Source organism: Eurosta solidaginis, chromosome 4 (assembly GCF_040869045.1).
Source record: "Eurosta solidaginis isolate ZX-2024a chromosome 4, ASM4086904v1, whole genome shotgun sequence".
Lineage (NCBI taxonomy): Eukaryota > Metazoa > Arthropoda > Insecta > Diptera > Tephritidae > Eurosta > Eurosta solidaginis.
In genome coordinates, this window is record NC_090322.1 from 3,330,946 (window position 1) to 3,346,265 (window position 15,320).

Below are 15,320 nucleotides of genomic sequence, written 5' to 3' on the forward strand. Positions count from 1 at the left end.
AATATCATCAAACGCAGAGAAAACTGATGTTAGTAAATTGTGTTTGGATTTATTGGCGTACTTTAAGTTATAAAACACGTTTATTATGCATGGGCCATTTCAGAGCAAATAGGTCAGTGGTTGATTTTGTTTTATTTGCGCTTGCATCACAAACAAAACTAGGCAAATTTAAAAAAAAAAGCTTCAAAAATTGGTAAAATTACATAATTTCTCGATATTTTCAAGTTTATTTTTCGACTGTTTCGGTATATATTATGCGTGCAAAAATATTTAATTTTGAAAATTAAAAAAAAAAAGAAACATTTTATTCAAAATTTGAATTTATATTTTAAATGTGTGCCGGGCAAAATTAATTAAAATCCAAGAGTTTGATTTAAATTATTGCGCGATTTTGCATGGAATGAGCCACATGCTTTCGTATACATAAGTTGTATATGTTCATGCTGTTCATCCCCTCCACGTATGACAGCTCGTATTCCTTCAGCTGCATATAACACAGCTATGGTGCGGAATACGGCAAAAAGGTCGGTGCTGCAATTTGTGGAAAACCTTTTTTAATTCAATAAAAAATTCTTCAAATGCCAAAATCTTATTTTTTATTTTTATGTTTAAATTAATTTAATTTTTCCAATTTTTTTCATAAATCTTTGTTGGAACAACTGTGATCACAATATGAAACAAATTAAATAAATTTTGTTAACTTTTTACATTAGAAAAAAACTGCAAATTGTCTTTTATTATTATTATTTAATTGAATTTAATGTGCGTCCAAATAATTCGTTAACAAAATTTTTATGTTCTGTCAGTGCCAATTCGCAGTAGATGACATCACGAAATAACAAAAAAATTTGCTGATATCAAAAAAAAATTATTTATTTATTACGAAAATGTTTATTGGGTATTATTTTTAATTAGCATATGAAAAACTTATTCTTTGTGAAGATTCAAAAATTTGTTATATATAGTTTGAAAAATGTTATTTAAAAAATTTACAAGCATTCGTGTTACAAAACTCAAAACTTTTGTTTAACGAAAAAAGTGCAAAAATTTCCAAATCGCGTTTGTAAATTTTGAGTTGAGTGATAACGAATGTCAACAAATGCAAAAAAAAAACAAAAAAATCTTCTGCAATAGCAGATTCATTGGCTAAATTTTGTATTTTTTTTTTTTTGTTAAAATATTTGTGAAAATTGTATTATATCACATGCGCAATTTTGTTTTATTTAAAAATCGCACTAAATTCGCAATATTTGTTTTTCTACAGTGCAACTCGTAGTTATTTCAGCATATTATTATCCACTACATTTATAATGTATTTTTAATTATGTATTTTAGAAAACTTTTCTATAACTAAAATGTAAGCTTCACAAAAATATTCCATTTTATAAAGCAAAATTAGATACAAAAATAGAAAAAAAACGACCATAAAACTACCCTTAAAAAGTTCGATAAAAACACATAAAAAACGAAAATAAATTAAACAAAAAAAAAACAATAGTTTGTATTTTATTTTTATTTTGAAATAAAACTTGTTCATTTAACGGTGTTGGCTAGTTTTTGACGCTATTAATTACCTATATATTTATTTATAACAATTTGGTTTCTTTTGCGGTTTTGTTGCTTGATCTGCGTTTCTTCTAATGCAACACACGCCTTTTCTTACACCCCAATCTACTTTTCTTCAAATATGCACACGCATTAGGCTACAATTCGAAAGACTGGTGTTCGTCACTGCATGCGCTACCTGCCGCTGCGGCTGCCGTCGGCGCAGGCAGCTCTATTGTTGATGCGCCACTTCCCATTATGTCTCCAAATCCTTACCTGCTCAGTCGTTTTACCTCCAACATTCCTATGCCGACTTTGTATGCGGGCGATGCGGTGCGCAAACCCAAACTATCCGTTATTGAAGTGCTACTGTACAATATGGCCGCGCTGTTGGCTGGTGTCGCTGCTGGTTATGATGTGCGCATTTCAAATGTATCGCCCGTACATCCAATGCTGCTCAATGATGTGCCTGCGCTGAAGGCGCCCATGGAGATGGATTTCCCGAGTGTTTTGGATGAGCGCAACCGCTTTGCTGCTAACACTTGTCATGGTACTGGCAATAAACATAATCGGTGAGTGTGTAATTTGTGAATGTATCGGAAATTAATTATATAATTGCTTTAATTTATTCCCTTAGCGCTACATTGAATGCCGCAACTTTTGCGCGCTTGGAAGCACAACGCGCACCCTTAACTCAGAGTCCGCGCGGTTCGCCGAAAATACATGCTACGCCTCCTGGCTATTACTTCCAAAAGCACACACTTTCCACTGTTGAAAGAAACTGTAAGCTTGCTCAGCAACAGCAACAGAAACAAACGCCTCAACATCAGCAGCTGCCACTCACTGGTTCTACTACCAGTGGTCTGGGTTCTAATTTCACCACTAACACCTCGGCGCTGCTATCATCATCGCTGGGTAGCCATACCCAGCCGCCCACTCCTTCGCCACGTCGCAAAGTAAGCACCTCTTCGTTCACTGAGAATCTCGAATATTCTGTGCATGATGAGACGCCGCCAACGCGCCCATTCGATGACGCTTTTCATATTGGTGGCGGCATGGCTCCACAAGCAACGCAGTACACGGGCGCCGATTATGTACGTCATGAACCAAGCTTCTCCAACGATGGTGGCGCTTATGGCGTAGGTGTACACCGTGCAGAGTATTTCGGTAAAAACATTTTGGAGTCAGGTCTTTTTCAATACTTAAACTTTAGATATTTTCAGGTTCCAATTACTTTCCGTACCGGCCAGAGGTACAGTTGGCTTATCAGCGCGATTGCAAATCGTACCCAGACTACTCCTACGATTACAATCATCGTCTGCCCAATTATTATGATTACAATTACGATACGCAACCACAACAGCAAATTACACCAAAGCATCAGCAAGCGCAACAGCACTATCAAACACGCACGCCTCCACCGCGAGTGCCTCAAATGGGTGTGAGCGCCGCCGGCCATCGTCGCACGCCTTCAACCATTTCAAACAGTTCCAATATTAATCAGGGGTTCTCATTTGATCAAGATGAGTTGCACGCTGCTGATTTGTACGATTACAATAATCTAAACTTACAATTAAACATGGGCAGCGGTAACGCTGCAGACTATGCGCACTATCGTGAACTAGCACCACCACCTCCAGCGCTTATTGGAGCAGTACCACCCCCTAGCAAACACGAGCTCTACAAAAGCTCACCGAAAATGGTGCAGCGCTTGAGGCATGTCATGAGCGGCAGCATGGGCGGCGACACGGGTGCTGGTTTAAATCGCATACGTGACTATGAGAATGTGCCTGCTTACATTGGCAGCCCACTGCACCAACCCAAGTTCCACAATACGCTAGCACAACAGCAGCCGCATTTGCAACAATTACAACGTGAACGCGAGCAACACCAATCGCTCTTCAGTACGCCACAACACAATCTGTATACGCACACAACGCATGCGCAATCGACGCCGCTTAGTCCTGTTCACATGAAACCGTTAAGCGTGCAAGAGCGCCCAGCGTCGCTGCCTTTCGAGCAGACAACAGCAACAGCGCTGGCCTTCAATGGCAGCGGTACGACCAAATTACGTTCATCGCTTAAAAAATACAACAACTACAAGACACCCAATGGCAGCGCACCGAGTACAGAAAAATGCTGCACTAACGCAGCTGGTCCCACAAAGCGCACAGGTAGCATATGCTCACAACAAGGTACGCCTACAAATCCAACACCGCCTGATTCGCTGACCAGTGATGATAGCTCTTATTTGAGTGCCAGAGAAGGTTCTTTTTCATCGCAGCACAGTCGTGTGCGTTTCAGTCCGGAAGCATATTTGGACGCCAGCAGCGGTAATGGTAGCATCAACAACAGTAGCAGCAATAATGGTGGCGGTGGTGGCGGCTCTAACGCCAGCATTAGCGGTTATCTCAATCAATCGACAATATCGTTATTTAATCGACGCATTTCACGACGCCACAACAGCGACGTGTCTGCCACAACGCCACCCTCCTCCTAGCAGGGTCGTTTCCCAAGCACAGCGCTACAATTGGCGCGCAGTCCAGGCGCAGTGGTTAATAGTTCGCTGTCGTTGAATTCACCGCAACAGCAACAATTGTCGTTGTCTGCGCAAAGCTCAATGCAACAGTTGCCATATCGGTGGTACTCGGGCGCACGACGTTCACGATCAGTGCATTATGAATATAGGTTGTAAGAAGGTGTATGCATGCATGATGATACAGCTAGCTGTGCTGAAGGAACTGCAGAGAGAGACAGAACGTTGTTAATATGTTTGTGCTTATCAGATACACGTAATCCTTGGAAGCTTTGAAACTCGCGTGCTCGTCTCTAACCGAAAAGTTTGCTAAAAGGAATGTAACGCAATGCTATAAGTTTTTATAAGGCAACTATTGTAAAATTTTCGGTTTCCACTTTTTACATCGTGAATAACCTCAGCATATAGCCGGACAAGATATACATACGCATACATATATAAACAGGTATTTTCGATCTAAGGCATTTTTCAGCCCGAAATAGTATCGAATAGCGTTAAACAGCAATTAGTTTAGAACATTTGACAAACATACATAGTACACAATACCGAATAGTAATTATAATCACATTCATCCGCATTTTCTCAGTTCTCAAATCAACATTTTCAATCGAAACCCCACAGAAACTAAAAAGTTTTCATAAGACAAAAATCTTCATATTGGTATTCATTATTCTGTTTTTTTTTTTTTATAATATTTTGAAAATTAATATGCATACAGGGCCCATACTCTGTAAATGTGTTGCGAAAAAATGGCCTTCGTGTTCTAGACTTCTTCTTCCTGGAGGTGCTCGCCTTGGATGAAGCTCTGTAAGAGGGCTACAGACCTAAAGGTCGCAGTACTTTACCTAATCATAAATCTTTCTAGCTATCTAGCTTAGCATTAAAATTCTGGTAACAATATGGACACATTAAGTCTATTTGCGGTCCTTGTTTACCGGGCAGCCCAACCTAACCTAACCAAGTCCAGGATTATAACAAATTTTGCTTTCGCGTCGCGATACAGAGTAAGGCTCCGGGAAGTAATTGTTTTCTCGAATACGCTGTAAGACTTTCAATTACATATATGCATTTTCTTAGGGAACATTCACAATATTTCATGCCCATAGAAATAATCTTTGTTAGCTTTGCGCTGAATTACTTCTTAGTCAGCTGAATAAAGTTATATGGACAATAACGCATTGAATTTAAGTTCAAATTCGCTTATAATATGATAATTTTAGTTTGCTGTATATAGAGCTACATATTTTTGTATTGATTTCACAATAGATTTACGCTAAAACAAGCGCTGAATTGTGTATGAAGATTATATTGAGCGCTGAATTTAAGGAAACCAAGCTACGATGCCAAGGCTTAATTAATCGTCAAGCCTGTTGTGGGTGTAAGAATTCAGTTGAATACTCAAGCAAGCATATTTTTGGTGCTGATTGCATACTTCCACTGGACGCTGAATAAGTCTTAGCTGCGCTGAATATAACTCAGGCTGCTACAACAGCGCTCCCGAGCGTCAAATGATGCTAAATAGTTGCAAAAAAATAACATTTCGCATATGTAATACAAAAATTGATTGAACTCTTGCGCAGCACCCTACTCCAAGTATGCCAATTTTCTTCTAATGACCTACTAATTAGTTTTGCCAAACATACATATATACATATACAAACATTACATTAACTACATCATAAAAAAGCATTACCCTGTAAGCGTGAAAAATATATCATTAAAATATATTTAAAATTGTAAACGTTTTCACTTTTTGTGAAAAACAACGCTGAAATTAAATAGGGAAAGAGTATGAGATAAAAGCGAATTCACGCTTATTTACGTTCTTTGTGAAAAATTACGCTTTTCGTTCATACATTCCACTTAATTTAAATTCATTTCAAATTTGAATTTGGTTAGTACCAAAAACTACATCATTAATAAATTCAAAGTTGTATGCAATTGATGCCTTATCAAGAATTAAAAAAATGTAATTCAATCAACAAAAAAAAACAATTGTATGAATAAAAAGACATATATACAAATGTATAACATAATTAGTATATTTAAAGAAAATATACATAAAATTGTAAAATTAAAAAAAAAGTCGCTCTCAACTCAATAATTATATATGTAGTCAGTATTCATTGAGACAAGTTTTGCATTCGAATTAAAATATTGAGAACTTAAGAATGTGAAAGTTTCTTTTTCGTCAACTCTTTATAATCAACAGAGATTTAGGTGCATAAATTTAAGGCTGATGTTATTCCATAAGTGTATATGTATGCATACCGTTACTACAATAGACAGCGAACAAGGAAAATATGTACGTTTATGAATATAGTTATGCTAAGAAAAAAATTGCATGCTGACACATGCAGATGCGATAACTTGAACAAAAAAGTTGTCAAATTTGAAATGAGATAAGCTAAATTGATAAAAAAACACAAATTCCAGCAGTATATTTCGTCTTTAAATAAAAGTTCAAGCTATCGTGACTCTACTGTAGTTGTGCATAAAAGTATGTAAGTAGTTAAGAAACCTTAAGATGTGGCTGCGTAATGGAGTGCATGAGCGAATGCTCTGGCATTTTTTCAATTATATTTCGAATGCAATGTAATGAAAAAAAATGCATTGAATTCACGTTTTCGTAATATAGAATATTAATTTTTGACCACTAAACCATGTTTATGGGGAATTGAAAATATAATAATTATTCATCATGCAAAATATTAGCTTTTTAAATTCCTAAAAATACCTAACTTCAGTTTAATTCACAAAGCAAACCAACAGATTTTTCGAAACTGCATTTTTCGCAAGTTTTGATATGATTTATTGAAATACGAGCCGGACGCGTGCGCATCTTGCGTAACCAATATAAAAGTCTCTTATCAAATATCAACAGAAATCAACTGCTCTATCAATCAATTAAAATTACAGCTTGCGCTGCCATCTGGCGTATGGTAGCAACTGCCAGTAATGCAGTCCAAATATTCACAATAGTGCCATTGTACAAATATATTTCTTTGTGTGCTCACAATCGTTTATTTTTAACAAATTATTTCAATAAAATATAGCTAAACAAAAGCACCAGGATCAAAATTGCCCAAAGCTCGCAATAGCCCGAATCTCCATCTTTACAACCAAAACTTTATTTATAGATTTGGATTCCAAATAAGAGCGAAAAAGGGACCCGTACATAAAACCAGCAATTAGAAATAATATATATGATACACTCGGTCAAAATTTTAAAATGTTAGAAGCAATAACAATGGAGCTAATTCATTTTTAAAAATCCATATCTTAAGCTAAAGATATTCAAAAAGTTATAAAAGTGGTATCGAACACCAGAGGTTCACTAGAAAAAAAGCGATTCGTTTTACTTGGTTCTTCAAAATTTAAGCCTTGGTTCTAAATCTGAAGATTCCAGAAATTTAATTTCACTTGCCCTTGTCGCTCTCAGTACCCTGCAAAAATCGCGAGTACTCCATGCATGCATGTATGGAGTACTCGCTATGGACCAACCGAGTGCTCCAAAATTAACCACAATTCATACAAAAAATATGGTTGCGATGTCCTAGGACTGGACCATATACTCCAGCTCCGCATTACATCAGAGTAATCCATGGAATACCCACAGTCCAATAAACATCGTGTAGTGATTATAATCGTTAAAAACGAGCAATGATCGGCTTACAATATGTTCGTGTAGAAACATGAGTTGGTCCATTGCTGCAATGCAGGGTATTGCTGAAACAGCGAAGAAAAATTTTTCTTATTTGTATCTTCTCTTAGGTTGCGCGATCGATGCGTATCTATTTCAATAACTTCTGTAGCATGTTGTTTTCCGTAATAAACTCCAAAATTATAATTTGATATTTGGGAGGTATGTAGGTCTTATAACCTTGATCGTGCTATAGGGTACCGCTAGTAGAGGAATGGAGAGACGGAGAGTTTGAAACGATAGAGTTAGGGAAAAGGAGAAAGAGTGGAAGTGGGTGATGAAGAGAAAGCGGAGAGCGAGAGGAGAGAAAAATGTATCGATCAAATGCATGAACTGAAAGATAAAGATCTGCCAATAAAGCATTACTCGCTGGATGAATGACGGAGGAAAGAAAGCAGTCGTGTTTAAATATAAAGAAAAAATGTGTAAACACGTTTGTATAAAAACAACAACAATACAACTAAATCATGGCTGTCATCCATATTGCGGTACCAAACGTCAAAGCTGATTTAAACGAAATTGCAAAGCATTCTGCAGAAAGAAACTCGAATGAATGTAGTGTACGTTGCATTTTTTATCTCAAGCCCTCGACGAGCTAGAGGCCAATACATGAGCCCTGTATACCTAACATAAATGCGTACAATATGCGTATCAAATGCGAGGTGTTGCCAAGTATTTTCAAAGAAGTGAATTTTCAATTCGATGTTACAATCAACTCCATAGATATTGAGCAAAATCTGGTTCCCTGAACAATATGGCTATCAAAGAAATGATGCTAACGACTTTCAATCAATAAAAAAAAGAAGATAAGCCAGAGAGTGGGCGAAAGCATATAGGCGGGTGGATAAGAAAGCGTTTTTTTCTTTGTAAGGGAAGTTTCGAAAGCCGAGCCTTCCATTTAGTTTAAAACACTCGTAGCTTAAAGAATCATATTGTATAAACATACAAACATAACGGTACACGTGTGCTTGTTTTTATGTAACTAATTATATAGTTTGCCAAAAAAGACAAATTATAAATGACATACAATTATTTATGCTTACAACTATAATAGTTATGATATTTTATAAGTGGCGCTTTTTTTGCTTAGTCAAATTCAAATTGTTATTTACATAAGCAACAAAACAAAAAAAAAAAAAATAAGTTAAATTGTGTTTCTTTGCTTAAAACTATATATAAAATATTATATAACATAACGCAAATATATGTAGCTAATTTTCAATGAAATATAAACCAATTCAAAAATGCTGGAAAGAGCTTATAACCTCAAATTGAATGAAGTCAAAACCAAAAACTTAAAGAGGCAAAAACTTGTTATAATAAAAACCGTTATGAAAATTTTTCCAATTACAGTTATTCAAAATTGCATATACATATGTATTTATATATAAATGTGCAGCAACATATACCATGCGTAATAGTATATTTATTTCCATGTAAACAATAGCAGCTTAAACCGTTATACGTATTACATATATACATTAGACTGGGTCGATTTAATAACCGATATCGCGCCATTGATTTTTCGATAGGATTTGGGCTCAAGAAAAAAAGTTCCACTACGCATATTCAAAAAAATAATTTTCGAGCCTCCAAAAAAAAATGACGAAAGGGTAAATTTTTCGACCAAAACACTCCCCAAAACCCAAAAAATATTTTTTTCAAAAAACTGTTATCGCCAACGTTTTTACAACAGTTTTTTGAAGAAAAAAAATATTTTTTGGGTTTTGGGGAGTGTTTTGGTCGAAAAATTGACCCTTTCTTCATTTTTTTTTGCAGGCTCGAAAATTATTTTTTTGAGTATGCGTAGTGGAACTTTTTTTCCTGAGCCTAAATCCTATCGAAAAATCGATGGCGTGATATCGGTTAACTTTCGTCCATACAAATCGACCCAGGTTAATATACATAGTACGTGACCGTATTGCGGTACAATATTACTATACGGCAAAAACAATTTTTTCTGGGTATTGGAACAAACCAGTTTTTTTGTCGTAACTTCGTCAGAAACAAAAAAGTTATTTCTCCACTTTTCGAAGTTAGCTCCGAAACATGGTTATGGGCTTTCAAACTTCGTGATTTGTGCTTTCGTATTTTTACTCTAAATTGACGTCATACCATAACAAAATATCATTGAAATGATATAACTTTTTTCTTCGCTGGTTTATACGGGTTCGAAAATCAGATCGTCAAAAAAAAAAAAAATTTCTTTATTTCTTATTTATTTTTACCTTTTATATGTTTAATCTTAAGAAAATGTGTAAGTAATTGATTTTTAAAAATATACATATTTCAAAGGGAAAAACTTTCCAAATTCATATGTGCATCCCTAAGTTTTGCAGGTTAACTTCGAAAAGCGGAGAAATCACTTTTATCTAATTAAAAATATAATTGGTTTGATTCAATACGCAGCTGAGTGCTGTACAGTGTAGTCGTTAAATTTATCTAGTCCTTTGTTCTGTCACAATGTTGTTTAAATATAAAATTTGTATGTGTTTTCTACATTTGTTTAATACTTTTTTAATTACTTTGCTCTTTCGACGTAAATAAGTTAAGCGCGCTTTTAGCTTTTAATGTTCAAATAATTTAGTGTACAAAATATGAAATTAACTATTATTATTATTATTAATTATATTAATCGGTTTTAGTTTTAGCTCTTTTTTCTAAATATTTAGTATAGCATTACGAAAAAACGAATAAACTATTTTTATAAAAAAAAGGTTAATAACTAATTCTTTGAAATTTCTTGCAAGGGCTGTGAAAACATAAGACGGACTCATTATCACGTAAATCACGAGTGGACTATTACCCAATCTGCAGCCATTTCGAAAACGGACTATCTCAGACTTGGTTGGAAGAAAACACTCAACATTTTTTCTAAACGCCTCAATTGTTATTATAAATCAGTTAAAGAGCGCCCTGAGATTATTTTTCATAAAATGAGTATTTTATTTAAAACTAAATCGGATCTGTAAACGCTATCGATAGTGACCCGGCCTAATATCCCAACAAGTACCTGATTTATTAAAAACAATAGCAAATTTCTATTTACATACCCTTATTTATTTACAGCTGACCCAACAAACAAAAGTTGCATCGCTTTTTTTTATTCATTGGAAAATGTAATTCTTGCGTTAGTGTTGACCCCACTTGTGAACTCTGGCAACAGTCGTAGACAAAAAATGCAATTAATTATGCATTAAAATGCAACAGAAAAATTTAGTAATTCATAGTCACCAGCTATATACAGGGTGCTGCAATTGTAAAATGCGCTTGTAGAATTTGTACGTAAAATTTGCGAGTAAAACTTTTATTTCGAAGGGGCTCTCGATGAAAAATATGCCAAAGAAAATGTATCCAACTTGACAATGTACTAGCTAGTCCGTTGTAGCGCTCCATTGCTTCTTAACGAGTTTAGGTCGTTGTTAGGTCTTGTATGTACGGTATTCTAAAATATTATTCCAGAGCTACTTGTATTTTTTTCGCAAACATGAAATTATTAAAATCTCACGATGGCGTCTGCCTGCAAGGGCTCGCAGAGGTCCTTACCGATTCTTACTGAACTGGTCATTGCGAATTGTCATTTTCTAAGGCCGTAAAGGTTTTTAAGGGAAATATAGATAGCTGTATTTCGTGCTATGGAATAGGTGATGAGTAGGTCTATACTTTTTTCATGTTGTGCCACTGTATTTGGCTCATAGTAAAAATTTTGACGCTGTCCGTTTTTTTTAAGTCTGAAGTCGCTTAACAGAACGTTAAAGGTTTGATTTTAAACAGGCACCTGCTTGCAGCCTCACATCATGATAATGAGGTTCTGCCGATGTATTCACCCCTTCTAACCCTTTAACCGATTATGCCGGAGTCTCCTAGGCCTAGAAGATGCAATATGGTCATATTAAGTCGTTCTCGAAATGGTTGAGCTAGTACTTTAATTGTGCTTGTTACCGGGAGGATATATGCCCGGCAAAGGACCATCAATATTAATAAAACTCCCCGAAACCCTCGGAGAATGTCCTTCTCGCTAAAAAAACAACAACAGTCCGAGAGATTCGACCGTTGCATAACAAGTCACACAAGGTATCTCTGTTTCGCGACTTCTTACGCCAAGAGTTGCAGTTGTCTTCCTCTATCTCACAACTCAGTGAAGATCTCCGCCTTCTTCTGCTTTCAAATATGACAGTCGCAAAAAGTTACTTTTTGAGTTGAATCACCTACTTTCATTATCATAATTTGAAATCGGCAGAGATACCTTCATTCATGTATTTAAGACTCGTACAGCTCATCAGCATTCCGTTTTCTCTCGGCATCGATCCATCCATCAAGTCAAGTATGATGAAAGTGTAGAAGTTAAATTTGGGAAGGCCGACCATTGTCTAATAAAATACACAGACTTGTTATAATAAGTCTAGAACTTGAGTACCAAAGAAGGATAATAAGAAGTGATTTGTGAAAACTTATGCCTACAAATTGAAATACGACAGCCTTATTGAATCCCCTTTTAAAATTACAGTCATAAGTATTTTGTTTATTCACTCATAATTAAATTATTTTGCAATTCATTAAATATTTAGTAAGCCAATAATAAAACTAAAAAAAAGGATTTGTTGGAAAACTGATTGAGTTGTTAGCCCAAAACTTTTTAAGGCCAGTCAGCGCCAAGGAAGCATAAGAGGTAAGTACTTTATATTTCAAAATGAAATTGGGCCTGCTAGCTCCCAAGTCCACAAAAAGTTGTATCTGAACCAATTATAACTCTATGAAGCTAGCCCAATGGTATTTTTACTTAATAGCAAACTTGAGTTAGCGCCAGTCTTGGGTATTTACACCCGACCAGCCGCCGAGATATTGAACTATGCCGTCGTCCATAGCAAAAAAGCAGTAAAGTGTACGAAGTGAGTTTAGAGAAAATTAAATGTTTGTTTGGGAAATGTGAAAAGTGATTCAATTCAAGAAGTTCGCATGGTTTGAGTATTTCAGAGAGCTATACAACAAGAGCTTGGTATCTGCTTGGTTATTATAAATTGTTCAGAGTCCTAAGAGTTAAAGAGTAAAATGTTTGTGATAAAATGTCTTAAACATCACCTTGCATCAGTAATTTAGGAGCAATTGGGTATGCTTCGAAGTTGGCAATATGAACGCTACCCGATCTCGTATCTTGCAGCATTTCATTATTTTATTTTTCCAACTTTCGCAGGAAATCTATAGAATCAAAGACTATACTGCAATATGATCGACTTCTTGAAACGTTAGTTTCGCCAACCTTTTCCTTGGAGATCTAACACAAATACACTCGTTGTCGTTGAAAAGCAACCTTCTGCCAACCCCGTAGTAACCAATGCCGAACTGATGCGGATACAATTTGAAAGAGCTACGCGTACTCCAAACAAAAACAAGAAAGAAGTGTGCGACCAGCAAAGCTTCGGAGCTGTGCACAATGTCCAATCCAAGGACGGACTCATATATCTCTATCGGTTCTTTATGGCACTTGGCGTGCTCATGCCAGAAAAAAATAAAGTGCTCTACTGCTTTTACGCACTTCTACCGCTCTGCATACTCACCTTATATCTACCGGCAGCTTTTGTGATCTCGTACTGTTTGTTGGATTACTCGAACATTAATATTGGCAATTTATTTACTTCGATTCAAGTCGGCATTGCATCTGGTGTTGGCGCTATCAAACTATGGATTTTGGCATTTCGTTTACCCAAACTACGCACCACCGAAGAGATAATGACCAAATTGGATGCGCGCTGCACCGAAGATGATGAGATCGATGAGCTACGCAAGATGGCAAGTCTTGGAAATCGCGTGTTCATTTATGTTCTGATTTGCAATGTCACTTATGCAACAAGCACTTTTTTGGCCGCAGTAGTTAAAGGACGCCCACCTTATAACCTTTACAATCCACTTTTGAATTGGCGCAACTCCAGATGGGAACTCGTGCTGGAATCGCTTTGGGAATGGTTGCTTGTGGATGGTTTGTCTTGCATTGAGGCAACAACCGACTCATATGCTGCACTTTATGTTTGCATTATTCGTGCGCATATGAAGACGCTGCTCATACGCATTGAAAAGCTCGGCTCCAATCCGGAATCTACCTTGCAACAAAACTATGAGAAGCTTAAGATGTGCATCAAGGATCATAAACTACTATTGAAGTGAGTGTATGAAATGTTTTTAATATTTGGTGTCAAGAACGCATTGTTTAACAACATTCATAGGCTATTCGATATCGTACACTCCGTCGTCTCCACAACCTATTTTGTGCAATTTATGACCACATCGCTTTTGCTTGGGGTCACTTTGCTTAATGTCATGCTTTTTGCCGTTGACGACTCAGCGCGCATTGGGCATGTAGCTCTTCTGTTAGCCTTAATTATGGAAATCTATCCTTTGTGCTATTATGGACAGAGTCTACTGGATGACAGTAATCTGCTGGCTGCTACCATCTTTCATTGTAACTGGATAGAACAGAGTGCGGAGTTTCGTAAAATGTTGGTGCTCTTCACACAGCATACACAGAAGCCGATGGAACTTTTTGCGGGCAAACTTATGCCCATTAATCTGACTACTTTTGTATCGGTAAGGAAAGGGTTAATTTTTATACACTTCAAATGACAATAACCTTTGCACTTTTCAGATTGCAAAGTTTTCATTTACACTCTACAGTTTCATAAATAATATGGGTGTGAAGGAAAGATTTGAGACTTTGTCGGCTACAGGCAACTAGAATTAAATATTGAAAGATTTTAAATTTAGTTCTAGCTCAATACATAGTTATTTTTGTAGTACAGTAGCTTCGTGTAGGTAAGTAGAGAAAATAGGTAATGAATCGTGAACTCGAGCGAAAAGTTGAGGGAAAGTTTATGAATAAGATATGGATTTCATATTCAAAGGGACAAAGCGCCTAAGGTGTTTTGAAAGGAAAAGAGAATTTTAAACTATTTTGGAAAATGTCCAAATGCTCGCTTATTTTATAACTAATTCATGCTGACAGAGGCAGGACCCTAAAAAAGTGTAAGGAGTTGTTGTTGTTGTTGTATTAGCGATAAAAACACGCCCCTAAGGTACTCCCCAAAACCTTAAATTATCGATCTGGATGGTCCTTTACCGGATATAGATCCGGTACGTTCCGGTAACAAGCACCATGGAGGTTCTAGCCCGACCACCTTGGGAACGATTAATATGACCACATTAAACTTTCTAGGCCAAATGATTATTTAATGTAAAATTCTCTCTCGTTCGGCTGGATATATGCTCCTATACCGGTCTTCTTAACAGTTATTCGCCGATACTTGCAAATTAGCCATTGTTGACGAGATCGTGCTGAAGTACTAAAACTAGGTCCTTTAACCTGCGCAAAGCAAGAAAAAACTAAAACTTTACAGTTTTACAGTCATTGCCCTTAGTCTAACTGGAAGAAAACCCAAAACTAGATATTAGGCATTGTCCGACTAAGATAAAGGTAGACCAAGACAGACCACTGAGTTGGACCACAAAGATAGTAGGATTAGTATAGAATAAATATAAATTTGGGGA

General features: G+C 36.3%; 3 protein-coding genes across 4 annotated transcripts in view; 2 read left to right on the plus strand and 1 right to left on the minus strand.

Moving 5' to 3' along the window:
- Positions 1-4,174, plus strand: part of slpr (slipper) — a 17,713-nt gene extending 13,539 nt beyond the window's left edge. Inside the window, exons 10-12 of the mRNA XM_067782033.1 lie at positions 1,703-2,117; positions 2,183-2,712; positions 2,769-4,174. Of these exons, the coding sequence (XP_067638134.1) occupies positions 1,703-2,117; positions 2,183-2,712; positions 2,769-4,045 (2,222 nt within the window). The 3' untranslated portion in view covers positions 4,046-4,174. The remainder of the gene's footprint in view (positions 1-1,702; positions 2,118-2,182; positions 2,713-2,768) is intronic.
- Positions 1-15,320, minus strand: part of sdt (stardust) — a 449,266-nt gene that overhangs the window by 394,063 nt on the left and 39,883 nt on the right. The window lies entirely within an intron of this gene.
- LOC137247531 (odorant receptor 7a-like) lies at positions 4,166-14,511 on the plus strand. Its single transcript, XM_067778517.1, has 4 exons — positions 4,166-4,236; positions 13,055-13,939; positions 14,003-14,363; positions 14,422-14,511. Exons 1-4 carry the CDS (start codon positions 4,166-4,168, stop codon positions 14,509-14,511), a joined length of 1,407 nt encoding a protein of 468 aa, XP_067634618.1.

Excerpts from the sequence above, each read along its gene's own strand:
- LOC137247531 (XM_067778517.1), top strand. The coding sequence starts at position 4,166 with ATGCAACAGTTGCCATATCGGTGGTACTCGGGCGCACGACGTTCACGA. Across the intron at positions 13,940-14,002 it reads GATCATAAACTACTATTGAA|GCTATTCGATATCGTACACT; the intron begins GTGAGTGTATGA and ends CAACATTCATAG. Across the intron at positions 14,364-14,421 it reads ATCTGACTACTTTTGTATCG|ATTGCAAAGTTTTCATTTAC; the intron begins GTAAGGAAAGGG and ends TGCACTTTTCAG.